The 23,013-nt window shown below is 39.9% G+C and overlaps 1 protein-coding gene across 1 annotated transcript in view; it reads right to left on the bottom strand.

Moving 5' to 3' along the window:
• Window positions 1–23,013, bottom strand: part of GLP1R (glucagon like peptide 1 receptor) — an 80,215-nt gene that overhangs the window by 11,229 nt on the left and 45,973 nt on the right. The window contains exons 4-8 of the mRNA XM_030447846.1: window positions 18,105–18,214; window positions 15,578–15,684; window positions 12,093–12,246; window positions 10,401–10,560; window positions 2,509–2,569 (exon numbers count right to left, since the gene is read on the bottom strand). Of these exons, the coding sequence (XP_030303706.1) occupies window positions 2,509–2,569; window positions 10,401–10,560; window positions 12,093–12,246; window positions 15,578–15,684; window positions 18,105–18,214 (592 nt within the window). The remainder of the gene's footprint in view (window positions 1–2,508; window positions 2,570–10,400; window positions 10,561–12,092; window positions 12,247–15,577; window positions 15,685–18,104; window positions 18,215–23,013) is intronic.

Raw genomic sequence — 23,013 nt, 5'->3', positions numbered from 1 at the left:
CATAACCTACAACTCAACTGTATTTCTGAAAAAAAAGGTGTATGCATTGTGTGCAGTGAGGGTACCTGAGCTGCAATTTGAGTACCAGAAGTTCTTTACTGGTATGTATGACATAGAGCCAGCTTTGTGAAGCCTTTAAATTAGTTTTATTTGAATATCCTCAATACCAGCGTGATATTAGGAATGGATGGAAGTGGAGTTCTAATTTTCAGACTAGCAGTAGTGGAAGCAGAAGTAATTTTAAAATTTTCTGATAATGGGGGAGACAGAGATTCTTAACATAAACTCTACTACAATTCTGGCTGTATTAATTTGCTTCCCGTGGCATAGAGAAGTTTTAGCTACTTTTAAATTTATACAAATACATGCAATGAAAATGCCATTACAGCCCAATTAAACTGTCACAGCTATTAGTGTCAAACAAATAACAGTGATAGACTGGTACATGATTTGTTGTGCATCTGTGCTCTCTGGGATTGTCACACTGATAAATACTCCAACATCTATTCTGTTTAGGTCCAATCCTGCAGTTTACTCAGCACCACTCAAAAGATGCTTGGCAACAAATGCTACTGGGACTTCTGCCTTTGCTTTCCAATTTGGTATCCTTTTTTTTAAAATGAAAACACCTATCTTTTACCTTGAGCTGAAAAGCTCAATTTTTAAAAATTATTGTAGGCTGGCCCTCTTGCTCCCATAATTAATTGCAGATAGAAACAAAGATGTGTAAATATTAGCTCTGTAGGCACAGTCTAATAATTAAGAATCATAACTTGCCTTTAATTATGTTTGCAATCAACAAAAACTTTGTCAGTAGCTCACTTTTTAAAACAGCAACTGCTTTCTAAACGATTTTATATCTGTACATGTAAGGAAAGAAGCCAGTCTGCAAGTAAGCTTTGCAGGCTTCAGACCTTCATGCAAATGGCTATGTCCACAAGACTGCCTCAAATTCCCAGCCCTGACCACATTTACTTCCAGTTATTCCTCATAGCCAGGGAAGTAGTTAAGTTACAAATTAAATATACAGCCTGCTGCACACCCATGGTGACAGCACTATGGCAAACAGCATGAAATTTACCCCTGGCTGCTCCAGCAAGTGCCCGCCCAAGGCGCAGAAATTTTGCCATTCAGAGAGGCTGCTGCACGTGGTTATTTATCGCTGTATTTTACAAATATTTACCCAAGATTTAGAAAATTCAATAAGGTGCAAAATTGTCCCTTTTAAGGTTTGCTGAAGGCAGAGAATGACAGTTTTCCATAATAGAAAACATAAATCAGCTCTGAGTATCATATAATGTAGGAGGCTCATCATGAGGACTTTGAATACATTTTCTACATCAGTGGGATGAAACACCCATGGAACGTCGACTGTTAATAGGCTGCATCTTCTTCCTACTTACTGACAATTTCGACAAATCTTGCAATACATCAGCATGGCTACAATCTTGCCACAAAATATTATAAAGTCAACCTTGAAAAGGAAAGTAAAAAAATCCTAGCATTGCTTAAGCCAGAAAAGGCAGGCTATGACATAAGTATAATGACAGACACACAGAATAAAGCTGTGTTCTTAATACTAATGAACACCAGAAAAGTCTGGGGTCACTCTGACTATGCTGAATTTTCACACTACAGCACCTCGAGGGGTGGTCTAGGGGTGGAAGGTGAGAACAGAAGGAAAAAAAATAAAGTAAAAAACAACTTTTGGCAAAAGTGCTGGTTGGATTGTCTGGATACTAAGTAAGCGGATGACCCAATAAATAGTACATTTAAAATAAAAAGGTAATAAATTTATCAATTTCATCACAAAACTACCCAAATATTTTCAGTCACTGTCACTAAGAAACAACCACTTTCCTCTCCCTTTTTAAAAAAAAACAGAAAACCAAACCAAACCAAAAACTAAACAATTATAATGGTACACAAAGCATACATAAAGGCCACCATGGTAAAAGTGGATGAAAAGTACTTTGCATTTTGCTCCTGACTTGTGTGTGATACAGTTGACTCCAGCAAGGCTGATGTAAGCAGACAGAGAACGTGCCTTGATTTTAAAATCTAAGCAACAGAGGGTTAAGCAAGAACAGGCAATCACATCTCTGCTGCTGGGCATAAGCTAACCACACAAATTGTGGGCAGAATCCTGTGGGAGGTTTTTGCCTTTCTCCAAAGTATAACTGTAAGGGCTGCTGCCAAAGGCACTGTATCAGCAGTGGTCTTGGTTGTGTATGATGACTTCTACTCTTGATACTCAGAAAAACAAAACATACCTTCCCTTGACCTGCAAAAGGATAGATTCATTCAGACATGCAGAAAAATCTGATCAGAAAGAAACCTATGCTCTTTTCTGAAATGTTATGCAAGACCTGCAGACAAAACAGAAGCAATTATGTGAGGTTTCAGCACATTGCCAAAATGAACCACACTGAACAGAAAGCAAACAAAGACCTACAAGTGCACATACAGAGCCAATGAGATAGCTAAAAAAATCAGAACTAAACCCACCCTTCATCTTCATAAAGGTACTTGACAGTTCCCCAGAGGATAACAAACAGCATTGGCACACCTGCAAAGAGAGGAGAAAAGGTTGACACAGACATTAAGAGAGAGAGGAAAAGCACAGAGGACAAAGCCCCCACATAATGATGAGCAACATGATTAATGGGTGGCAGGGTTGCAGCTCCAGCACAGCATAGGTGGCTGTCAATGTTGGGAGGAGGAATCTAACCTGCAAGAAACTAATACATGTAAACTCATTTTCCCAGGCCCTCATGAAGCTCCTAACAGGCACGAAAAATAATCAGCAACAGACCATCACCCCCACACTCAACCTATACCAGCTTTTCCATAGAAAGTTTCACAAAGGATCCAAGGGAACAAAACTTCTGGAAGCTCTGCTAGCCTCTGTATTCCTACTACAGAGAAGCACAGCATGCTCTGACCTGAACCTATCCATCCACATTTCTGCCTATAGGTCAGCTGTGCTCTATTCAGGAGACTGTCACCAGGGCTGGAGCACACTCAGCCCCAGGTACCCCCCAATGGCAACGGGCAGTGCAGGCACACAACACGTAGCAAGAGTACTCAGGTTCCTGCTGCAGAGAAGTTCCAGCTCTAGGCTGCAATACTGGCATAGACTTGAGCAGGTGCAGCAAATACTGCAGATGCATCTGGTCTTGAGAAAAGTCTTGGTCCTGTGCTTGGTCCTAGACAGGCTTAGACTCAATGAGCAGGATGAGGAACTTCTGCTACGGATTGATCAAAACTCTTCAAAATGCTTCTGCTTACCTCCTTGGAAAGGGTTCAATGCTGTATTTACATTTCATGGGAAGGGCAACACTGAGGGTGCTTTGTTATTGCATTCTTAAGAATCAATGTAGTAAAGGACCATAAAAACATCAGTGTGCAGCAGTAAGCACTGCACAGAGCAAATACACAGTTCCTGACAGCTAAAGCCACAAGAAAATTGGTGATATTTTGCAGTCTGAAAATCTACAAACAGAAGTTGTGGTGGGTATTATTAGTAAAACCCTTCTCATTTGTTGCACTGTATTCTTTCTCTACAGTCATAGCAGCTAATAGTACAGACATGAAAGAGCAATATACTGGTTTCTCTTTAAGCAATAAAGAGGGAGAATAAAGAACAGCAAGAAAAACCTCAAACCAATAACTAGAATAATAGCCAAGATAATTAATTCAGCAGAGATTATTGGAGCAAGTAGTTAAACACATTCCATGGATGTACCTGATACTGGGTGCACATAGCATTTTGGGAGTGAAGTCCCTGAGAAATCTGTGCTGCTTTGATAGTGGCAGAAGAGATAAAGAGCAGGGTCACTGTCACTTCCAAACACAAATGAGCCTTTGATTAATATAAACTAATTATAGTTTGAATTATTCCTTTCTTGACTTTGCTGAGAATTAAGACATCTTAATAGGAAACTTCCAGGGTAAGACACCAACACTAAGAGTAAAAAGGCTGCCAGTCTATGGAGAACTGATATGATAAAGATAATGATTTGTGGATATCTCCATCTTCTGAATACATCAGAAATCTCTCCATATTTAATTTCATTACTTGACAGTTGAATTGAGAGTCTGTTACTACTATTGCATTTCAAAAAAACCTAGCCAGAGAGAAGCTGGTATTACAGAACAGCATCAGCATCCTGCTATGAAAATATGCAAATGAATAGGCAAGCAGGTACAAGGTGACATGGATACACTCTCCCATTCCCACTTGTGATGTATGCCCCTGGTGCCTTGGTGTTGCAACACCAACAGCCACATTGTTTTCCTTGCTAGCAGTACAGATTTTCATCTGTGACAGCAAGGTTTAACAGTGCAATATATACACATAAGCTTTGAACATCAGTGCAAATTCTTGATACCTAATTAACCTGTATTAACTGGGACAAATGCAAATATACTCAGTCAAGACAAATTTGTCTGGCTGGAGCAGGCAGTGGAAGTGAAATGTATACAGCTCCCTGAATGAACTGTACAGGTGACTATCATCCATTACCAGAATCAGCACTGTATTACAGCCCTGGGCTGCTAACTGCAGCTTTTCTCATGTGTGTTTCAGTTCTATGCTTGTTTTTCTTCCTGTTGCTACCCAAAGACTAAAGAAAAACAAGAAAAGTGAGTCCAAGAAAAAACTGTACCCACTTATAGGATGAGCTTCTTTAGGATTAAAGCTGAACTCCTCCTGGTTTTGTTTCTTGTCATACAGAAAGCTCCAAGATTGCTCTTTTCCCACATTAACTGACCACAAAAAGGTCTCTGAATTCTAAAAATGGCAGCATCTACTTTTGTCTGCACTGCATTGCTTTTGAAGATGCCAAAGCCAGCAACAGGCTACTCAGAATAGCTTCTGCCACTTTAGCTCCTGCAGGCTCACAATTGACCAGAAATCTTTGAACACTACATGGTGATCATAAAATCTGTGAAGTGTACTAGGAAATAGGAATACTGACAGCTCAGCTATAGTTCAAATGACAGGGGACAGGGTATCTGAATTATAGGCTGCAATAATAATATGTGTCATAGATCTAAGAGAGTAATAGAACTCCTAAATCAACATATTAACAACCCACTGCATGAATAAGCAGCCCAACCTACATATTTATGCTCTAACTTACATATTCTACACCTGACCAGGTGTCTGCATAACAATAAAAAGGTGGAAAATCAGGCATTATCCAGAATGATAATACGAGGGGTTAGTTAGGAGAAGAAAGTTGTGAGACACTGTGCACAGGAACCACTGTTTGGTTGACATTTTCACAATGCTCCACTGTCCCTAGTGAGCAGAGAGGAGTAATTGGTGTTGTTGCTCATGGAACCTACCATGTCCTGGTAATAGCAGAGAAATCAGTCTCTCCATTGAATAGGTCTGATACTTTTTGGTAACAGAACAGAAAATACCACAGTTGTTCTGGAGTCCAGAAAGGAGTTACCATGAAAGGTGTCACCAGGTGGTGCTATTACATATCGCCTTTCCTTCTGTCCCTTACTTACCTCGGGTACAAACAAGTTTTCTTTCTTACAGACACATGGTGTTTTCTAACTTCATATAGTACATAAAGGCCATTTCAGGGGAGAAAGATGTACAAGGAGCAAGAGAGGCTCCCCTCATCCTCACAGGCTGATTAGAAACTCTTCCTAAAGTAAACTGGTCTCTGTAGGACCAGAGCACTCTCATCCTGCTGAGAATCTTAAAGAATGATGTTTTCTGAATGCAGCACTCTCAGATTGATGAGTTTGTGTATGAGCTTGTATTTCAGATGAAGCCTGACATGGTGAGAAGTTCAGCCTTCGATACAATCAGACACAAAACTGAAGGAAAAACCTAAATCCTCCTGTTTGTCTCAGAAACCATCCAGGACAGTCTGACTTGATCTAATGATTGACATATGAATGCAAAATGTGCTGAGGAAATAAAATAAAAAAAATTAATAAAACTAGATGTAGGAAACAAGAGCAATGAAGATGTGAGAAGATAGTTGTTTTCTTTCTACAGAAGGAAAAGATTGAAATCAGAGTTGAATCCAGAAGACAAAAAGTGAAGAGAATTAAGAAAAACTGCTAACAGATGTGTTTCCTACCAGGATCAGGCTGAATACAACACCACTTTTCACATCCTTGTCTGAAACAGTTTTCCTTTGAAAACAGACAAGAAATGGTTACTGCATGAAATACTTCTTGTTGCTACATCAAGTTCATACTGGGCTTTGAAAGGAAGGTTTCTTACTGCCTGTGTTCCAGTCAGATCTTCCAGGCATTCAGGATGAGGATTTTTAATACTCTAGCTAGAGTTCCTGCCTTTAATAGCTTCATTCCCTCAAAGTATTCTTCCTTACAATAAGTTTGGATTGACAAGGGTTGGAAGGAATTATTTTTAATGGCAATTTCCCTGCTGCAAACACAGCTGGGTATAATATTGTCATGGAAGCTCAGAGAACAATTAGATTTTTATTAACATTTTCTTCTTAGCTTTTAGTGCTGAAAACTCTCTTTTCTGTCATTCTTCCTACCTGGATGTTGTACACAGTCACTGTAGAATGTTGCTGTTGTTTCCCACCTCCCACCTCCCCACTTCTGATAACAGGTCCTTCTTTCACCAAAAGCTGCTCAAGGATGCCTGGAGCAGTGATACAAAATAAACTGCTCCTCTCTACAGGCTGCTTTGCACAGCACTGAAACAGCTGCTTCAAGTCTATGTCAAGCTTGGTAGCATTTCACTTGGGTTTACACACAATGAACACTGAGTTGGCATCCAACCACCAGCAACAGCTTTTTTATTCTGCAAGTAACAATGACCACCTGAAACAACATCCTGTTTAGGTGCTGTTGTGCTGACCTCCAGACTGAAGGTAAAAATTCATCTACCTGCTCAATCATCAGCCTAGCAAGAATTTTGTTTGTTGAGGCTGTCAGTGTTGCTGCTGTTTTGCAGCATGCCCCATCAGTTTTAAAAATGGCATAAACCATTGTTTTTTGCAGTAAAATATGAGGAACTTGGGGCTGACACAAATGTATGAAAGGCTGCTTTTACTAAGAAAAAGATAGAAAGTATTTTCCACATTAAATGAAGTCAAATTTAACACTGTCATCTCAAAATCTAATATGGCAAGAAATCTCAGCAAGAAAGTGGCCATTCCAGGAATACAATTACTTCACAAGTAATCAGGAAGGTTTATAGAGCCCTATCAATACACATGATGTCAATATTAATGACTCCCAGCTTGTAAACCAACATTAGTTTCCTTAGGCCTATCAGGATTTATAACTTCACCAGCTTTTGCAAAGCACAGTAACATGAAACAAACAGATTTTTCCCCTGTTCAAAGAATTACAGCACATTTAAACCAATAATAAATGAAATACTGTCTAATAATAAGAACTGACCTGAAATTAACATGTAGTAAAAATACATTTGAGAAATTTACTAATTTTTCTTTATGCACCTCACTATTGGCTTACTGTTCTGAGGAAGACAGACTAATCATGGTGGTTTTTATACCTGTTTCTATTTGAAAAGCAGGTTGACACTTTTCAGGTTTTGAATTGAGATAAAATTATTGTGTTAGACATAAAATGAGAGAAGTACTTCATTAAACAATTACATGGACATTTTCATCTGTTAAAACAAAACACAGCACTATTTAGTATAGCAGTTTAAAGCTTGGGGAGAAATAGGTGTTGGGATATTCCTACCTATGTGAAAGTGGCTCATACATTACAGTTTTGCTTGGGATTTCCTGAGGAAATAATTTGCTTTAGTTTCTTGTTTGTTCTGAGACCTGCTGGTCCTTGAAAGATGTACAACAGGAGAAACATCAGGACCAAGAGCATGTGCAAACACCCAGGTAAACAAAACCCTTGAGGAGAAAACACAGCAGATTGCAGAAACTATTCAGACAGCAAAAATAACACCATATGGCCTGTAAATGATCACTAAGTTTAGTTGTAACTAGAAAAAACATGGAATTACTAACACCCACTAAGCTTGTGAACAATATATACACAAAAATGAATAGTCCTATACTGAGTGACAAATAAGTTAAAGAATTATCCTATAAGAGGACAATTCCTTAAAAGAACAAAGGATCAGGATGTTAAATCAGCTCTGACAATCAAATATATATATATATATTTATTTTTTTTAATCCAACATGCTTTTATAGTTGATAAACTGCCTCAAAGGCCAGAATTCTCTCAGTTCAAACAGGAACCTACTGTTTCTCTGAAATCTTGGCACTATGCTGAGGTTAGACTTATGAGCATTGCATACAACAGAAAGGCACCTGGTGAGGGACCTAAGCACCCAAAAAAACCAAGTCATCAGTAAAGAAGTAGGAAAGAGGGGGGGAAAATATCTTCATCTCTTCCCTCTTGTTAGAGACAATATTGCTACCTTGTAGAAATAAGCTGGGAGCACTGAAACAGATGCTACTGCATTTGAAGACAGGGAATCATTGGCAAAGTTTGTACATGAAGCCATAGATGGAATAGCCAGAAGCTGTACAGATGAGGATTGAATGGCATAGGCAGAGCTTTTCTAGGAAGCTTGGGTGAAAGCCTCATATCCATTGCCAAGTTCTGGCATTAGTACTCATTTATACAAACTCATCCAGAAATTCAGACTACAGTAGAATAACTGCTATTATAAAGGAAGAACAAAAAATAGTGTCTTCTGTTTGTCTTCTGCTTTTACAAAAGCAAACTAACAAGAAGTGATTCAGATCAAAACCATCCTATCCCCTACGTGTAAAACAACACAATTCCCTCTGAATTTAACTAGACATAATTTTGCTCTGATTTCTCTCTCATTTCATAGAATCAAAGAATGTTTGGATTGGAAGGGACCTTAAAGATCCAGCTCCAGTGCCAAGCCCCTGCCACAGACAGGGACATCTTCTACTAGACCAGGTTGCTCAAGGACCAACCCAGCCTTGAACACTTCCAGGGACTGCATATCCACAGCTTCTCTGGGCAACCTGTTCCAGTGTCCTGCCACCATCACAGTGAAGAATTTTACTAATATCCAATTTAAATATACCTTCTTTCAGTTTCAAACATTGCCCCTCATCACTACATGCCCTTGTAAGAAGTCCTTCCACAGCTTTCCTGTAGGCCCCTGTCAGGTCCTGGAAGGCCACTATAAGCTCTTCATTTCTTCTTATGACCTCAGTGTTTCAGGATAGCTCCTCTATATAAAGATGCTGTTGCTTTTGCTGTGTGTCTTACATAAAACAAAAATTAAAGAGATAGATTTTTTTACTATAACTCTCCAGCAGAAAAATGCTATTACTTGCATTTATTTATTCCCACATCAACATGCCAGAAAGTGTTTGCTCATTATATATCACTGATCAGTAGAATTGGGTAATTCACAAGTGCCATTTATATGTATTTTACTAGTGAACTAATTTGCTGTAATATTCACAGTTGGCAAATCCACATAAAGAGAAGGGCAGTCAAGCCAATTTAAATTCAAATTGGTTCAAACCAATGTCTCTGAAAGTACTTTCAATATTTACTTGGATTTGTTTTCAGCTTTCCAAAAGTTGCCCGATTTCCAAAGATGAGGGGGGGAGAAGAGGAAGGGATGGAATGCAATAAAAGCACACAAGAGCTCATTCCAAAATTAGGATTAAACTTGAACAGTAATATATTTTCAGCCTAATTTGACCAAAGAATCAAAGTTTTAGCATTTCTAGAGCAGAGGCTCTGGATCAACCAAGAGATTTCAAGGTATCACAATCTTTAACCTCAAGCACATGCATGCCCATGGCACCTGCACCCTGACCCCTTGTTTGCCTGACAATCACAACTTTGATCTGCTCTGTCCACATAACCAACCTGACAACTCCCTGATAACAGCCACTTGTTCTTTAGCACCTTTGCATCCTCCTAGCTCATTCTGCTACCATTCATCTACTGTTATCTTTGACCAGATATAAGGTGTCATTGCTATTTTGTACCACAAGAAGTTAATACATGTTTGAACACGATGAGAAACTTTCAGGAGATGAGGCAGAGCTGTCCAGGAAAGTCCACACTCACCTGAAGTCACCCACATCTTTCCTACTGGAAAGCTCAGGTCTTGCAGGAAGGGTACCACTTGCCTGCCAGGTTTGGGGAGTTTTTGTAGTGCCACATAGCTGCTCTGTTATGAACCCATAGCTTCTACACTGCAGGCATCCAGGAGCTGTGCTGGCCCAGCACCCTCCAAGATCAAAGAAGATAAAGGATCAGGAAAAAAAAGGGAATGGAGAGGGCAAGTCTTGACCCAGGCAGCACTACAATTGACACACAGCTTTTTTTCCTATTTATACCATGTGCTGGTGCACGCAGCCACAGGCAGAGATATGGGAAGATCAACTCACCCCAGCCAATGCAGAGATAAAGCCGAAAAATTCTCTGTTCAGAAAAGACTGAAAGTACCAGCAGTGTGTACAGGTACATGCCTTCCACCAGTAACCAGTAGTAGTTTGCAGCCACACAATACTGCATCATCACAAAGACCAAGCGGCAGCTGAGTGATTCCTGTGATGGAAGAAAGCACAGCTCCAATAAATGCAACAGGGACCAAGAAAAAAAGGATACCAACCCAAAAGACTGTTTCTCTCTCCTTCTACTTGCTCATCAAAACAATGCTTGCTGAATTACATTTGAGTGCTGTAAGGACAGAAGGCAGTAATAGGTACTATAGCTGATAGATGCTTTCAATAACATCCTTCTGGTAGAAAGAATTTTAAAATATGTTCTGCATTTTCCATCAATAAGCAATAGATTGTTATTTGAAAAGCACAACACAAGGAAAAATCAAGTGAAAAGTATCAACTGTATCAACAGCAGTCAACATTCCACTTCCCCAGATATTCTGTTCTACAGCTGAAAAAGTCTCTATAGAACAAATAAAGGATGCCATAATGTTGACTATTTTCCAAAGCAAAAGATTGTCCATGGAACAGCAATACTGCCCAGTGCATCACATCTAAGTACAAAATCTCTCTTACCTAATAAGTAACAGAGAAGTTTTCAGCAGGGCTTTAGGTATGAATTACCGAGTTCATATATCCATCAAATCTGATTAAGCCACTACTGGATTAAACCATATGTGAAGCCAGAAAGCCTAGGTTTTTCTGGCAGGAGGGAATGACTGACAACCCAGGGTGAATATTTCCAAACCATTTAGGCTGTGTATTACAATGCTGTTTTCTGCCAATTGATATTGCACATGAAAAGAGAACAACCATCATATGAGATCCACTGTCTGGTAATTAGCACTTCAGCCTTAGGCAGTGTCAGAAAAGGATTGGTACTGAGTATGCATCAGAAGACACACCCTTTATGACCCCAGCCCTGTCCTGCGACAGTGAATGCAGTGCCCATATTTTAGAATCACAAGAACTATAAAAATAATGAACCACCTCCTTTTTCTTTGTTTCTTAAGATCTGAATACATTTTGTACTCCAGATCTGAAGGGGAAAAGGTATGCTTTCATCAGATTCACAATGAAGCTGTACCTCCTCTCCCTTTGATTAGAAGTATTTAATTAGCCTGTTTCTCCAAAGATTTTCTAAATGCTTTCAAAATTACATTTTAATCAGATGCATCCCTTTTTGTCCATCATTAACAGATTATAAATATCTCCAAAAACGACCAACTAATTTGGTCATTATGCAGGGTGGGCAGCCCTACCACAAAAGGTGCTGGCTTAGGGAAATGAATGCCTTAGTCACTGCTAGAAGAAACAAAGTTGCACCATGGGAAGAAGATAGGGCATTTGTACATTTATAAAAACAAAAAACATCCCTTCATGATTTCTCTGTCCAGTAAGGGCACACTTCCCCTGGGCAGAGAAATATGCCACAGCATCAACTACTTGCCTGCCAAGCCCAGGGTGGCACAATTACAACAACCGTGGTACTGCAAGTTTCAGGGAATCTCCAAGGACGTAAGAACAGCACTTAGTACAGCCCTTGTTGTACAAAATGGAACTGTCTGCTGTCATGCAGACATACCACAGTGATGACTTCAACATCTGGAGAACAACCACAGCATCTGTGCCTACCTGGAAAGCAATAAGTCCTTCCCACTGGTGCTCTTGTGTGGCTGTGCTGTACATCCACTTCACCACAGAGTCTTTAATGAAGACAGATATGGCCCGGAGGATAAAAGACATGAAGAGGTTCAGGTGAATATAATTCCTTGTGCAATGCAGATGTCTGTAGAAAGGAAGAACCAGCCATGATCCACTGCCTACATAAAAGCTGCAACATCACAGGCAGGACTGAGGGAGGGAACAATCAGCCCTGTTTGAAATCAGGAGGTACCAGTGGAAATCCTGTAACTTCCGAATGGCTGTAGAGATTTCAAACTGACTTTGAGAAGAAACCACTATCATGGAAAAGACATTCAAAACTTCAGCCCTACATGTGGGTGTTTGGCGTAAGAAAGGAGATCAATGCATAAGGAAAAAAAATTCTGAAAGTTTAAGAGTGTAGAAATAATTTACAGAAGACATATCTGAAAGGACAAAAGAAGTCAAGTTTCACATAACGCTGAACCTCTCTGAACTGAGACCACTGTCATTGCACAGGTTTACCTTGGCAAGGCTCAGCAACTGGTGTGCAGTACAGCTTCTGGCTGTGGGCAAATCCACAATTTAAAACATCCACCTATAAATTACCACTTTTCCAACACAAGAAAAATTTATATTCAGATTGCCTCCTGGAGAACTATAAAGAATTCCTGTAGAATAAATGGAACAGAATTCACACCTCCATATTCATAATCGAAAAAAAACCACAACCAAACCCAAACCACACAAACAAACAAAAAAACCCACAAACCACAAAACCCAAGAAAAAATAATCTTGAATTTCATCAGCCAGCTGCAAAGACATTAAAATTACTACTTGTCAAAAAGGAGCATGTTAAGGGATAACAAAAGAAAGTGCAGTTATGTAAATGGCACCCAACTGCAGAGTGCTGCCAGTGTTTATCAGCCTTTGCCACAAACATTTTCCTTCCAGCTCTGCAAGGGTACACACTTTGCTTCAAAAGAAGTCCCACCGAGTATGTTTCTTTTTTGATGGTAAACAATTGAGGTGACATATGATAAACAGCAATTGTTCCAGCAAACTTATGTTTTAAATGTCTATTTTTATTGCTCTGTGAATTTGAGTAGAATAATAAACATGCTCTGGGATTATCAGTTTTGCACTGAAGAAGAAGAAAAACTTCATAGGGTCAAATCGAATTTCTGCCTCACTTTTAAGTTACAGCTTACTTCAAAACATACCTATGATAAATATTTATTTTTCTTTAATTCAAAATTCATTTGTTGCTACCCTTCAGAACTGCTACACATTTAATCTGATGGAAAAAATTATGTAATCTAGACAACTGAAGAAAACAGTTTGCAAATAGTTACTATTTCTGCTACAGGCAATGCAAGTTATTCAAATTGTTTCTGTCATGAAGTTATGGGCCTAATTCAGTTTCTATCACTGAAATTACAGACTTTTCTTCCATGTCTTTCTAGGGATGCAAAATTGGAGATATATTTTTCCTCCACTGTATCGTTATTAAAAATATAAAGGTTATTTTGTAGTCTAAGAACTTAAAAATGCCTTTCTATGACAGAAGTGGAGAACATCAGCATTTTGATGCCACTGAATAAGATTTTGATCCACATGTTTGAGGTTGCACAGCTACTGTGGAGAGGCCAAGAATCCAGTCAGAATCAAGCAACTGCAACATGTAAGGACAGGTCTCATGTGTTTCATGATATCCAGGACCAAGCTGGCTCTAGATAAACAGCTTAGACATGATAGTACAAAATGGACTGATGGCATAGTTTTAAAATGGTTCTCAGCCCCCTTAACATCTCTGAAACCCCATTTTCAAAATCCGGTGCACACACTTATTTACACTTCAGTCCCTGCTTCACAGTTAAATGAGAAAAAAAAATTGTAAAGCATCTCTCATCAAAAGTCAGAGCACCAAAATTCCTTCTCTTCTATCAGTCCTTGGTGACAAACATGCTCTTTGCTCCCTGCCAAAAAGCATGCACATCCTTCCTTCAAAAATTATATAGTTGTACTTCGTGACTTCTACGTTTGGGCTGCTAAGATTACCCAAAAAGTGTCATTGATGGGTGAAACAAGGAGAAAGCCTTTATCCTGGGAGACATTTGGAGACTTCAAGACCATCTGGTGCTTTGTCGGATAAGTCCCAAAGTTGCACAGGAACAATGCATAGAAGTCCTAATTGTCATGTGGCATTCACAGGGCAAGCCTGTCTTTGCATTTCTGCAGTAATTTTAAATCTTTCAAATTGCCATCCTATGCTCCTCCACTGAAAGGTGAATGGATAATATGGTGCTAAGAAGTGTGGTACAGTATTAGGAGGCTTGCATCATTTTAGCTTTGAAAATTAGAAGCTAAAAGGCAAGACTGATCTTTTTAAATATATAAGGGGTATATAAATACTTAGGAGGGAGGAAAAGAGGGACTGCCTTGATAGCAGAGAATGATGGCATCAGAGCAGGTGATCATTAACTGGCACTAATAATTCTTCAGTCAGGGAAGGAAGTTTAAGGATCAGTGCACTCAAGTTCCCCAACCTGATCTCAAGTATGAGTATGGGGAGATGGAAACGACTTTTTTTAGGAGGCAGGGGGACTCCCTTCCCACAAGAGAGCAGGATCACATCTTTATGTTTCTAAATATCACTCTCCTGGGCTGAGCATCCCCAAATTCCAGGGAAGTCCAACGGGAATGAAGACACTTTTTGCATTTACAGAGGGGGAAAAAAAGCAGCTTTCAGTTGGAGTCTGAAGTTGGGTTGGGTTTTTTTGTTTGTTTGTTTTAAATCCAACCTGCCAAGTGTGATAGTGGCATATACTACAAATCTCAATACTCTGAGATTTTGATAGAGCCCATCCAGTTTGCTGGTGCATACCTGGATGAACCCAATACGCCAATCTGACCAAGTGACAATAATTTATTCCACAGAAACATTTCAAGGATCAAAATTAGGTTCTCTTACATGTTGTAAAATCAAGAAGAGTTCTGAAAGTACTCATGTCAAAAATTCATTTCTGCATTGAAATACACCCTGTCTGTGAGGGCTGGGAAACAGGACAGATCAAGCTTTATGCTGTAATTCCAAGAAGGCAAGATGAAACTTCTGTTCTAAACACCCTCTCACACACCAGGCTAGTGCCTCATCTGCTGCGTAACACCATGAAGAAAGGATGTAATCTCTCTCCATCTCTTCCAGTGGAAATTTCATTAAAATAAATATCACAACAAAACATTTCCACTGATAAATGTTCCACACATTCATACAGGTAACTGCAAAATTTCAGGGATTTTACTTGCATTTTGAGAAGAAGTGACTGTAGGAAGGACAACAGAAGTGACAAAGAAATAATGAGGTGATGAAAGAAGGGAAAAAAACACCCAAATGTTTCTATCAAGGCCTGATATTATCAAATAGAGAAACATAACACCTTTTCACCACTCTCTTCAGAGCTTTGCCAGTTACCTGAATCCAAGAAGAATGGCAGTTGCTATTACAAGGGCAGAGAAGGAAAGAGCATATCCAATGGTGTATATGATGGACAAATTCAGGAGCTGTTCTTCTGGTGCATCCTAAGAGCACATAAAGGAGAGGAGAGAAAAAAAAAAAAGGAGGGGGAAAAGAAAAGGCTCATGGGTTCCAGTTCTTTTCACCCAGCTGCTTAGCTGCTTTCTAACTTTTCTTAATGATAACCACAAGTCATTCTCCTACTTGCAAGTTTAAATGCACACATCAAATCAGTCTTCCACTTTTCTTATGCTCTAAAGAAATAAAAATTTAATCTTAATTTCCCAGCTGCTCCCAGGTGTTCACTCAATTTTACAGCCAGGCTAGAAAACAGATAATGTGACACCATTCCATAATAAAGTTGGAGAGGCATGAATTACCACACAACCAAGTCAAACAGATGGCAGGAAGCACAGGCACAACTCAACACTACAATAAAAATGGCAAAGCTGATGCTTTCAGAATGAACACAAAGGAACTCTCCTTAATGCTGTAATGAAGGGGGTTCTTTGGCTATGTCTATACAGAAATGAAATGAAACAAATTAGGTCTCATTTGCTGGCTGTGAGGTAAAACATGCCTTGTATTCATACAAGTAAACTTTTCTGCCTCAACTATGCAACCTCCTCGTAACAAACCATAGCCTGACACCAGCCCATGGCCTCGGTGTGTTACAGCACTGTCTAGGAGGGAGACTCAATACAGGCCAGAGCAGTGGGGATGCTTGCACCTCCCTGGAAGTCATAGGCTGCAGCTCTCTTCATAGTCACTACAGAACCCATGACCAGTGAGATCTTTGCTTGAAAGTTGCTCTCTTTAGGGAGAAGTATTTGAACAGCTACAGGCAGATCTGAAGTGTAACACAGGCTTACTGCTCACTTCCTGATGCACATTGACATTCTAGACATTCTACTTGCCTTCTTCAAGCTGCTAATTCTACAAATGACTGCAGAAACCTCTGTACAAAGGAATACTTTTATTGTCCTTCAGAAATAAGTACAGCTACCAGATATACTTTGCACAGTTGGCAAACACATAGGGTATTCCTCAGGCATCTGAAAGGTTAATGTTTTAAAGGGAATTATATGGGAGCTGCCCTATGAAGACAAAAATCCATCTTTGGTATCAAAGCTCAGGCAACTATCTAGGCCTGACAGTGTAAAAAACCTACACAGATCAAAGCCGCATTACTCACTTAAAACAATGTCATAAGGATCCATGCACAAACTCTTTGAATTTTGTTTTAGCAACAGCTGTAGTACAATACACAGCAGACTTATGAAAACAAGCTCTGGTTCTCATGTGTGGGATATATAACAAAGCAGGTTATTAGGGGGCTCTATATGCATTAGCTGGAAAACCATATATGGCTGTTCCCATTTCAGTGAGTGACACCACGTATACAGTTTCAGAATCCAGGGCAGTTCATGGGTCATTTGGCACCTGCCCTCACAAGTGTTACCATTAGGTATCTCTCTTCTTTGCATATCCCAGGACATGATGCCATGGTGGCGAACTAGGAAAAGTCAAATGACCAGGCTCATACTTTGTATTAAAGTAGCAAGCCTTGCTGGGATACCCCGGATATGGAAGGGACAAGGAATAAGGCTGCAAAGTAAAAGAAAATATTAAATTCAAGCATATTTGGCAAATTAAAAACTATCTCCTTCTAGTCTGCAGCCACTTACTCCTTCTGAAGAACGAGGCACTGAGCAACTGGAATTCCCAAAGACGCAGATCTCATAGAACTTGGGAATTTGAACTTGAACTCTTTGGGCTGGGTATGTATTAACTTCCAGTACCCCGGGGCAGAGAGAGAGCTCTACATTTATGTGGGGAAAAGCAATACCCTGGGAGGCTCCCAGCAGTGACAGTATCACGCGTTGTGGGAACGCAGGCATTTCTCTAGCTGACGCCAATGGCTGACAAAAATCCCCTGGAAATCCCTAGGGTCTCCTTCATTTGGTGCCAGGTCTCTCAGCTCCCCACAGAGCACAAAGCACTAGGGCAAGAAAATAACACTGACAAGCCTAATTCCCTCACCCACAGCAAATTAAGGGAAAGACAAAAAAACCCCAAACAAACAAAAAGCAGAGACTGCCCCCTGCCCCAAGGTAAAAAAGCAAATATCCTTCAGTTAATCTTAAATCACCCTAATAGCTGCTAACGAGAGAGAACAAATGGTTACTCTACTGTAATGACCTGCCAGTGGAAGAAAAGGCAGAGGAATAACATGAGGTCACTCCTCCAGTCTGGGTGGGCTGCAGCTGAGGCTCCTGCTCCACACTTCTCTTGCCACTGGCAGGAACCCCTAACCCTGCTCTCCTCAGCCCTCTGCCCTCCCTTTGCGGAGAGGCCTGACCTCCCCTCTCACCAAAGCATGGCAGGAAGGACTACTCAGATGAGACAAAAACACACGGGCATGGCAATATTCTCGCCTTACTTCTGCTTTATCCTAACAGCAGCAAAAGATGGAAACTCTTACCTGGTCAGAGGCCTCGCACTCTGAGAGGTTCCTCCAGGGCAGGGTTGAGTTGTCCTTCAGCAGCCACGTCCCCTCCAGGGTGCAAAACCGATAGACCTGCCCATGCAGCACTGCCAGAAACAAGAGGGGCTAGGGGTTACTGGAGGAGAGGCTGCTCCAGGGCAGGGGTGCTGAGCACTCTCAGGCTCAGTGCAGCTCTTCTGCCTCCCGGAGAGCTGTCCTGGCTGGGTTGGGGGCCGGGGGGAGAGCATCGCCCACTCTGGACACTGCTGCTTGTCCTCAGGGCTAGGGAGCAGCTTAGGGGGACACAGCTACAGGGGAATCAGACAGATCAGACTCCAAGGCTAACCCTTCAGCCTCAACAACAGTCAGAAATTGTTGCGGCCATCTTGGAGTGGGTTTTACAAGATGCATAAATTAAAAAAAAAAAATCACTGAAATATTAGATACTAGACACATTTTGGAAATGTTAAGCTACAGTAGAAAATCCATGGGGAAAAGAAGGTGCACAAAGGGTAAATAGGCTTATTCTTTTCTGAGATCATGCAGACCCAGAGGAACCTCAGAACAGGTATGCTAACACAAACTCTACAAAAATGTAAACATCTGCTACAAAATGAAGCATAAATCTTTGCCTGAACTACTCATGTACTCCTTCTATTCCTTGTGTCTACACATCCAAATAATAGACCAGCAATAAATAAGATGCTTTCTGAAGCAGTTAGCACCTTTAACTTGTAAAAGCAGGTATGATGAAATGGTTCATAATTAAACTTACATCAGACTGAAGCTTCAAAATAAAAGTACAAAGGGTAAGTTAAGGAGCACTCAACCATTGTTTATCAAAAGAAACCCCTTCTCTGGTGTCTGGTGTATCAGGAAATTTACAGCCCTACACAGACAACTTGGGTGTGCCCTGACACCAGAGATGAGTGAGACAGAAGACATTGACAGCTCTGCAGGTCAACTTTCTTACTGCTCACAGTTCTGACCCAGTAAACTGACCCGTTCGATGTTATTAAGCTACCCATCAAAAAGCAGTGCTGGGTCAATCCCTCAGCTAGGGTTAGCTTCTACTGAAAACAATGTTCAGAAACACACATTTAAAATGCTTTGAGCTATGAGAGGCCAAATTAAGAGGACTGAGTTCTACACGGGTGTCATAATACCTCTCTATTATAGCTTTTACACAAATCCAACCTTGCCAGCTGCAAGCTCATCCTTCTCTCAGCTCTCATTACTGCTAAATAGAACTCATTAGAAGTCGGCATTTCTGTTCAATGGGAAAACACTAAAATTTTTTTGAAATCATAAAAAAACCCAGGCTATTTGCATATTTGTTGACAACTGGTGATTTGTTTGATAATTTTCAGCATAGACTAATAGTAGGTATTCTAAGTGAAGAATAATGTTTCAAAAAGTAATATAGGCATTTACATTCCAGTAAGCATGCTAAATGGTAGTTTTGGTAGGCAGTCTATTTGCTTTTGTAATTGGTGCACTGAATATATCAGTAAGAGGTACCATCAAGATGATACAAAAATGAAATTATTCCTGGTGGAGGTTTTTCTTTACTATTAAGGATGTCTGTTTGCATTAAATTTACACAAAACCAGGACAACCTAGGTCAATATATGCAATGCATACTTTCACATCCCTTAACTGCTCTGAACATTTTGTCACCTGGTCCCATCATCTACTGTGTGTGCCAATCATGTCCTTCAGACTGGAAGTTGCTACAATGAATTCACACCTGATGGAAGGCAGACATTAGGAAAGTAAAAAACTCATGCTGCCACTGCATGAGCTGTAACCAAGAAGTATTAAAAGACTAAGTTATTACACGAAGCAATCTGATAAAAAAAAAAATAAAAATTCCACTGTATTCCTGCTAAAAAGGAAAAGCTTGATAGAGGAGAACTGACTTTTTATAAAAACAAAACAAAAAATAACACATTATTTCACATTCTCTGAAAAACTGATGCTTTTCCTCCAGTATTTCTTACTGTCAAGGTCTAACTGGGATGAAACTTAACCTCAGTGTACTTATTTTTTCTCCAAATCATTGTGACTCATGTGAATTTTCCTTTTATTTACACCACTCCTTTTGAAATAGTAAGTAGGAAAATCTGTTGTATGCTGCAGCCTGGCATATATTGGAGAATGGAAAAGTCCACAGTAAACAAATCCTGAGATTTGCTATCAGACACAAAGCTGAGGCAATTAATTTAGATTCAAAGAAAAATGAATGTAACGCTATAACACTGGAGAGTTCCTGCCACCTCTAGGAGTCACAAACACTGAACTGACAGCTCTTACAGCCCTCTGGGTAGCCACAAGCCAGCTGTGTCAGGCTGTCTCAGCCTCATTGCTTGCCAAAACAGTGGTGGTCAGTGCAGGATCAAGAGGAAATTAAAGACTAATTGGGCTGCCTGTATCCAGGAAGTGCCTTAAGAAGTAAAAGAATTAATCAAACCAAAAAGCCAAACAGATGAAACTATGATCTATGGAATAATTTATCAGCCAAAATTCTTATGGGATAAAAATAGATTAAAAAAATAAACCAACTTAAAGGCACTCTCATGAAAGAGTTGAGAGACTGCAAAAACCACAACAGATCAGGGCTGATGTGCTGCAGGCAGCCAGTTACTCTCAGGAATGTGACAAATCTCACCATTGTGAAAATAGATTATTTTCAGTTATGCGTTGAACACCACATACACCACACAACATCAGCAGAGATTTTCTGTAGAGGATGTGACAGATAATATACCACACATAGCTGGGGCACATCCAGCACCAGCACTGTACAAGAGCTGTGAGGCATTCCTAGCCCAGGGTTGCCGAGATCTTCATATTCTCCATGATCCTGTGCAGAACCCCCTCTCATAAAAGGAAGCCCAGAGCCACAGTCCCATGAGCCCCAGCCTTCAAATAGCACAGCCACTGCAGGATGCCCCACACCATCCTGAACCACAATATCCTGCAGCCATCCCTGGGTGTGGCAGTTTCCTAGAGAAGGCAAACAGCCTTCATTTATTCATCCTCTGGGCAAACAGGCTCCATCACAGGCAGCCACCTGGTACTGTTAATGACTGACAGCTCAAAGAGATGTTACCTTATCTCAATGCTCTTCCCTGGCCCTGTCTCACTGAAGAGAAGGACAGAGAAAAGTCTCAATGTGAAAAACTCTGCTCAGATGCATCTCCAAAATAGGATGCAAAACCTGAAGTAGAAACTTTAGATTTTTTTTTCATATATTAGCTAATTTCTCATTGCTTAGTGAAAAAAGTTCCAACTAATTTCAGAAGAATCCACTGGCTTTTAATCAGAGATGTTTTGATTTAAGCACTGCAAGTATCTTACCATTCTTAGGAAAACATGTGGCTTGAATTAAAGCTACCTAAAAATGTTCTTCAAACAACTATTTCACATGGACTTTATGATTCCATCACTGCACAGCTGGTCATGGCTTAGGATGGCAAAGATCTTCAACCTCCTACAAAGGACAGAAGAATAGTATTCATGCACATTCTCTCTTTGCCATGGGCCTGGAGCTTAACAGGAGTCTCATTTTCTTCAGTTTTTATATTAATCTGTTGCTAAAGAAAAAATCCATTATTAATACATATGGAGGCAAACTAACAATGACATGCTTGCAGGATGCCTCTATGCCATAACAGAAGGAAGATACACAGAAAGCTTACCCTTCAACTGCTGAGCAATTTCAGCTTCTTGCTTGCAGGTGGTTTAGTCAGAGGCAATTCACATTTGTCCATGCCTGAAATCTGCAGGATGACTAAGGCCCTTCTACCATTAATGCAGTGAAAATACAAAACATACAACAACCAGCCTCAGTTCTAATAGACCAGCACAATGAACAATCTTTTTTGAAGGTCTGAGTAGTCACTTTTTCCTTGCAATTCTACATGCTGTTTTTCTGTCTTGTAATGCTTTTTGTTACCATATAGTCTATGTTTAAAAACACATTGATTAATACATTCTAGGACTGGCTATCATTCGCTGCAAACAGCAACAACAAAATAAAATCTACAGCCAGTACACAGGAAAACTGATTTTATTTAACCTGTGAACTAAATACATTCAGTTACACTTACACAACCTTTGAAACAACAGCTTAATGACACCTTTTTATTTGATCAGTGTCCATCACTCCTCATTTAAATTATATGTTAAAATATGCACTGATGCCCAAAACTCAGTCTCCATAATCTGATAAAAGAGAGAGGAAAACCTGAGAATTAGCACTGAAGTTAATAACATCTATTCAGTTCTCTGATGAACCTGTAAATCAATTCAAATACTACAACTAGCTAAATACTTTTTTATATGGAGAAAATGTTATCAAATGTGCAGAAGGTTAACAAGAATTTCCTTATTAGTCACCTCTTATTAGAAATAAAACCAAATTAAAAGATTTCTCTGCTTAAAACAACCAACCTGGTCTGCGTTTTACAACATCAGGGCACCAAGGTCAATGTGACATTACCCACACAACTGTTCCAGAGGATAAACTGGAACATTATTCATTGTAAAAACAAATTACAGCATGTTCTAGCCAATTATATTCAGGTAGAGAGATGAGAGAATGAGAAAAAGAACAAGAGACTGCAGTTTTGTCTGGCTGATGTGTGTCAAGTATTGCAGACCTCAATTAATACCTCTTCTCTACTTCCAGCAGGTAAAATGTTTTGGGAAAAGTAACAATTTTCTCCATAAAACTGGGGCTGTGCAGTATGAGAACTTCACAACATTCTTCAAAGCAGACTGGCTTGTGCCCAAAACGAGCAACTTGCTCTTTGATGTGGACAACAATTTGAGAATTTAGGAGGCTGCACCTCCATCAATAGGTCTGTTCAGTTATTTGGTGTGACAGGGGCACTGGTTT

Source organism: Calypte anna, chromosome 3, assembly GCF_003957555.1.
Source record: "Calypte anna isolate BGI_N300 chromosome 3, bCalAnn1_v1.p, whole genome shotgun sequence".
Taxonomy (NCBI): domain Eukaryota; kingdom Metazoa; phylum Chordata; class Aves; order Apodiformes; family Trochilidae; genus Calypte; species Calypte anna.
This window is presented reverse-complemented; position numbering and strand designations above follow the sequence as displayed.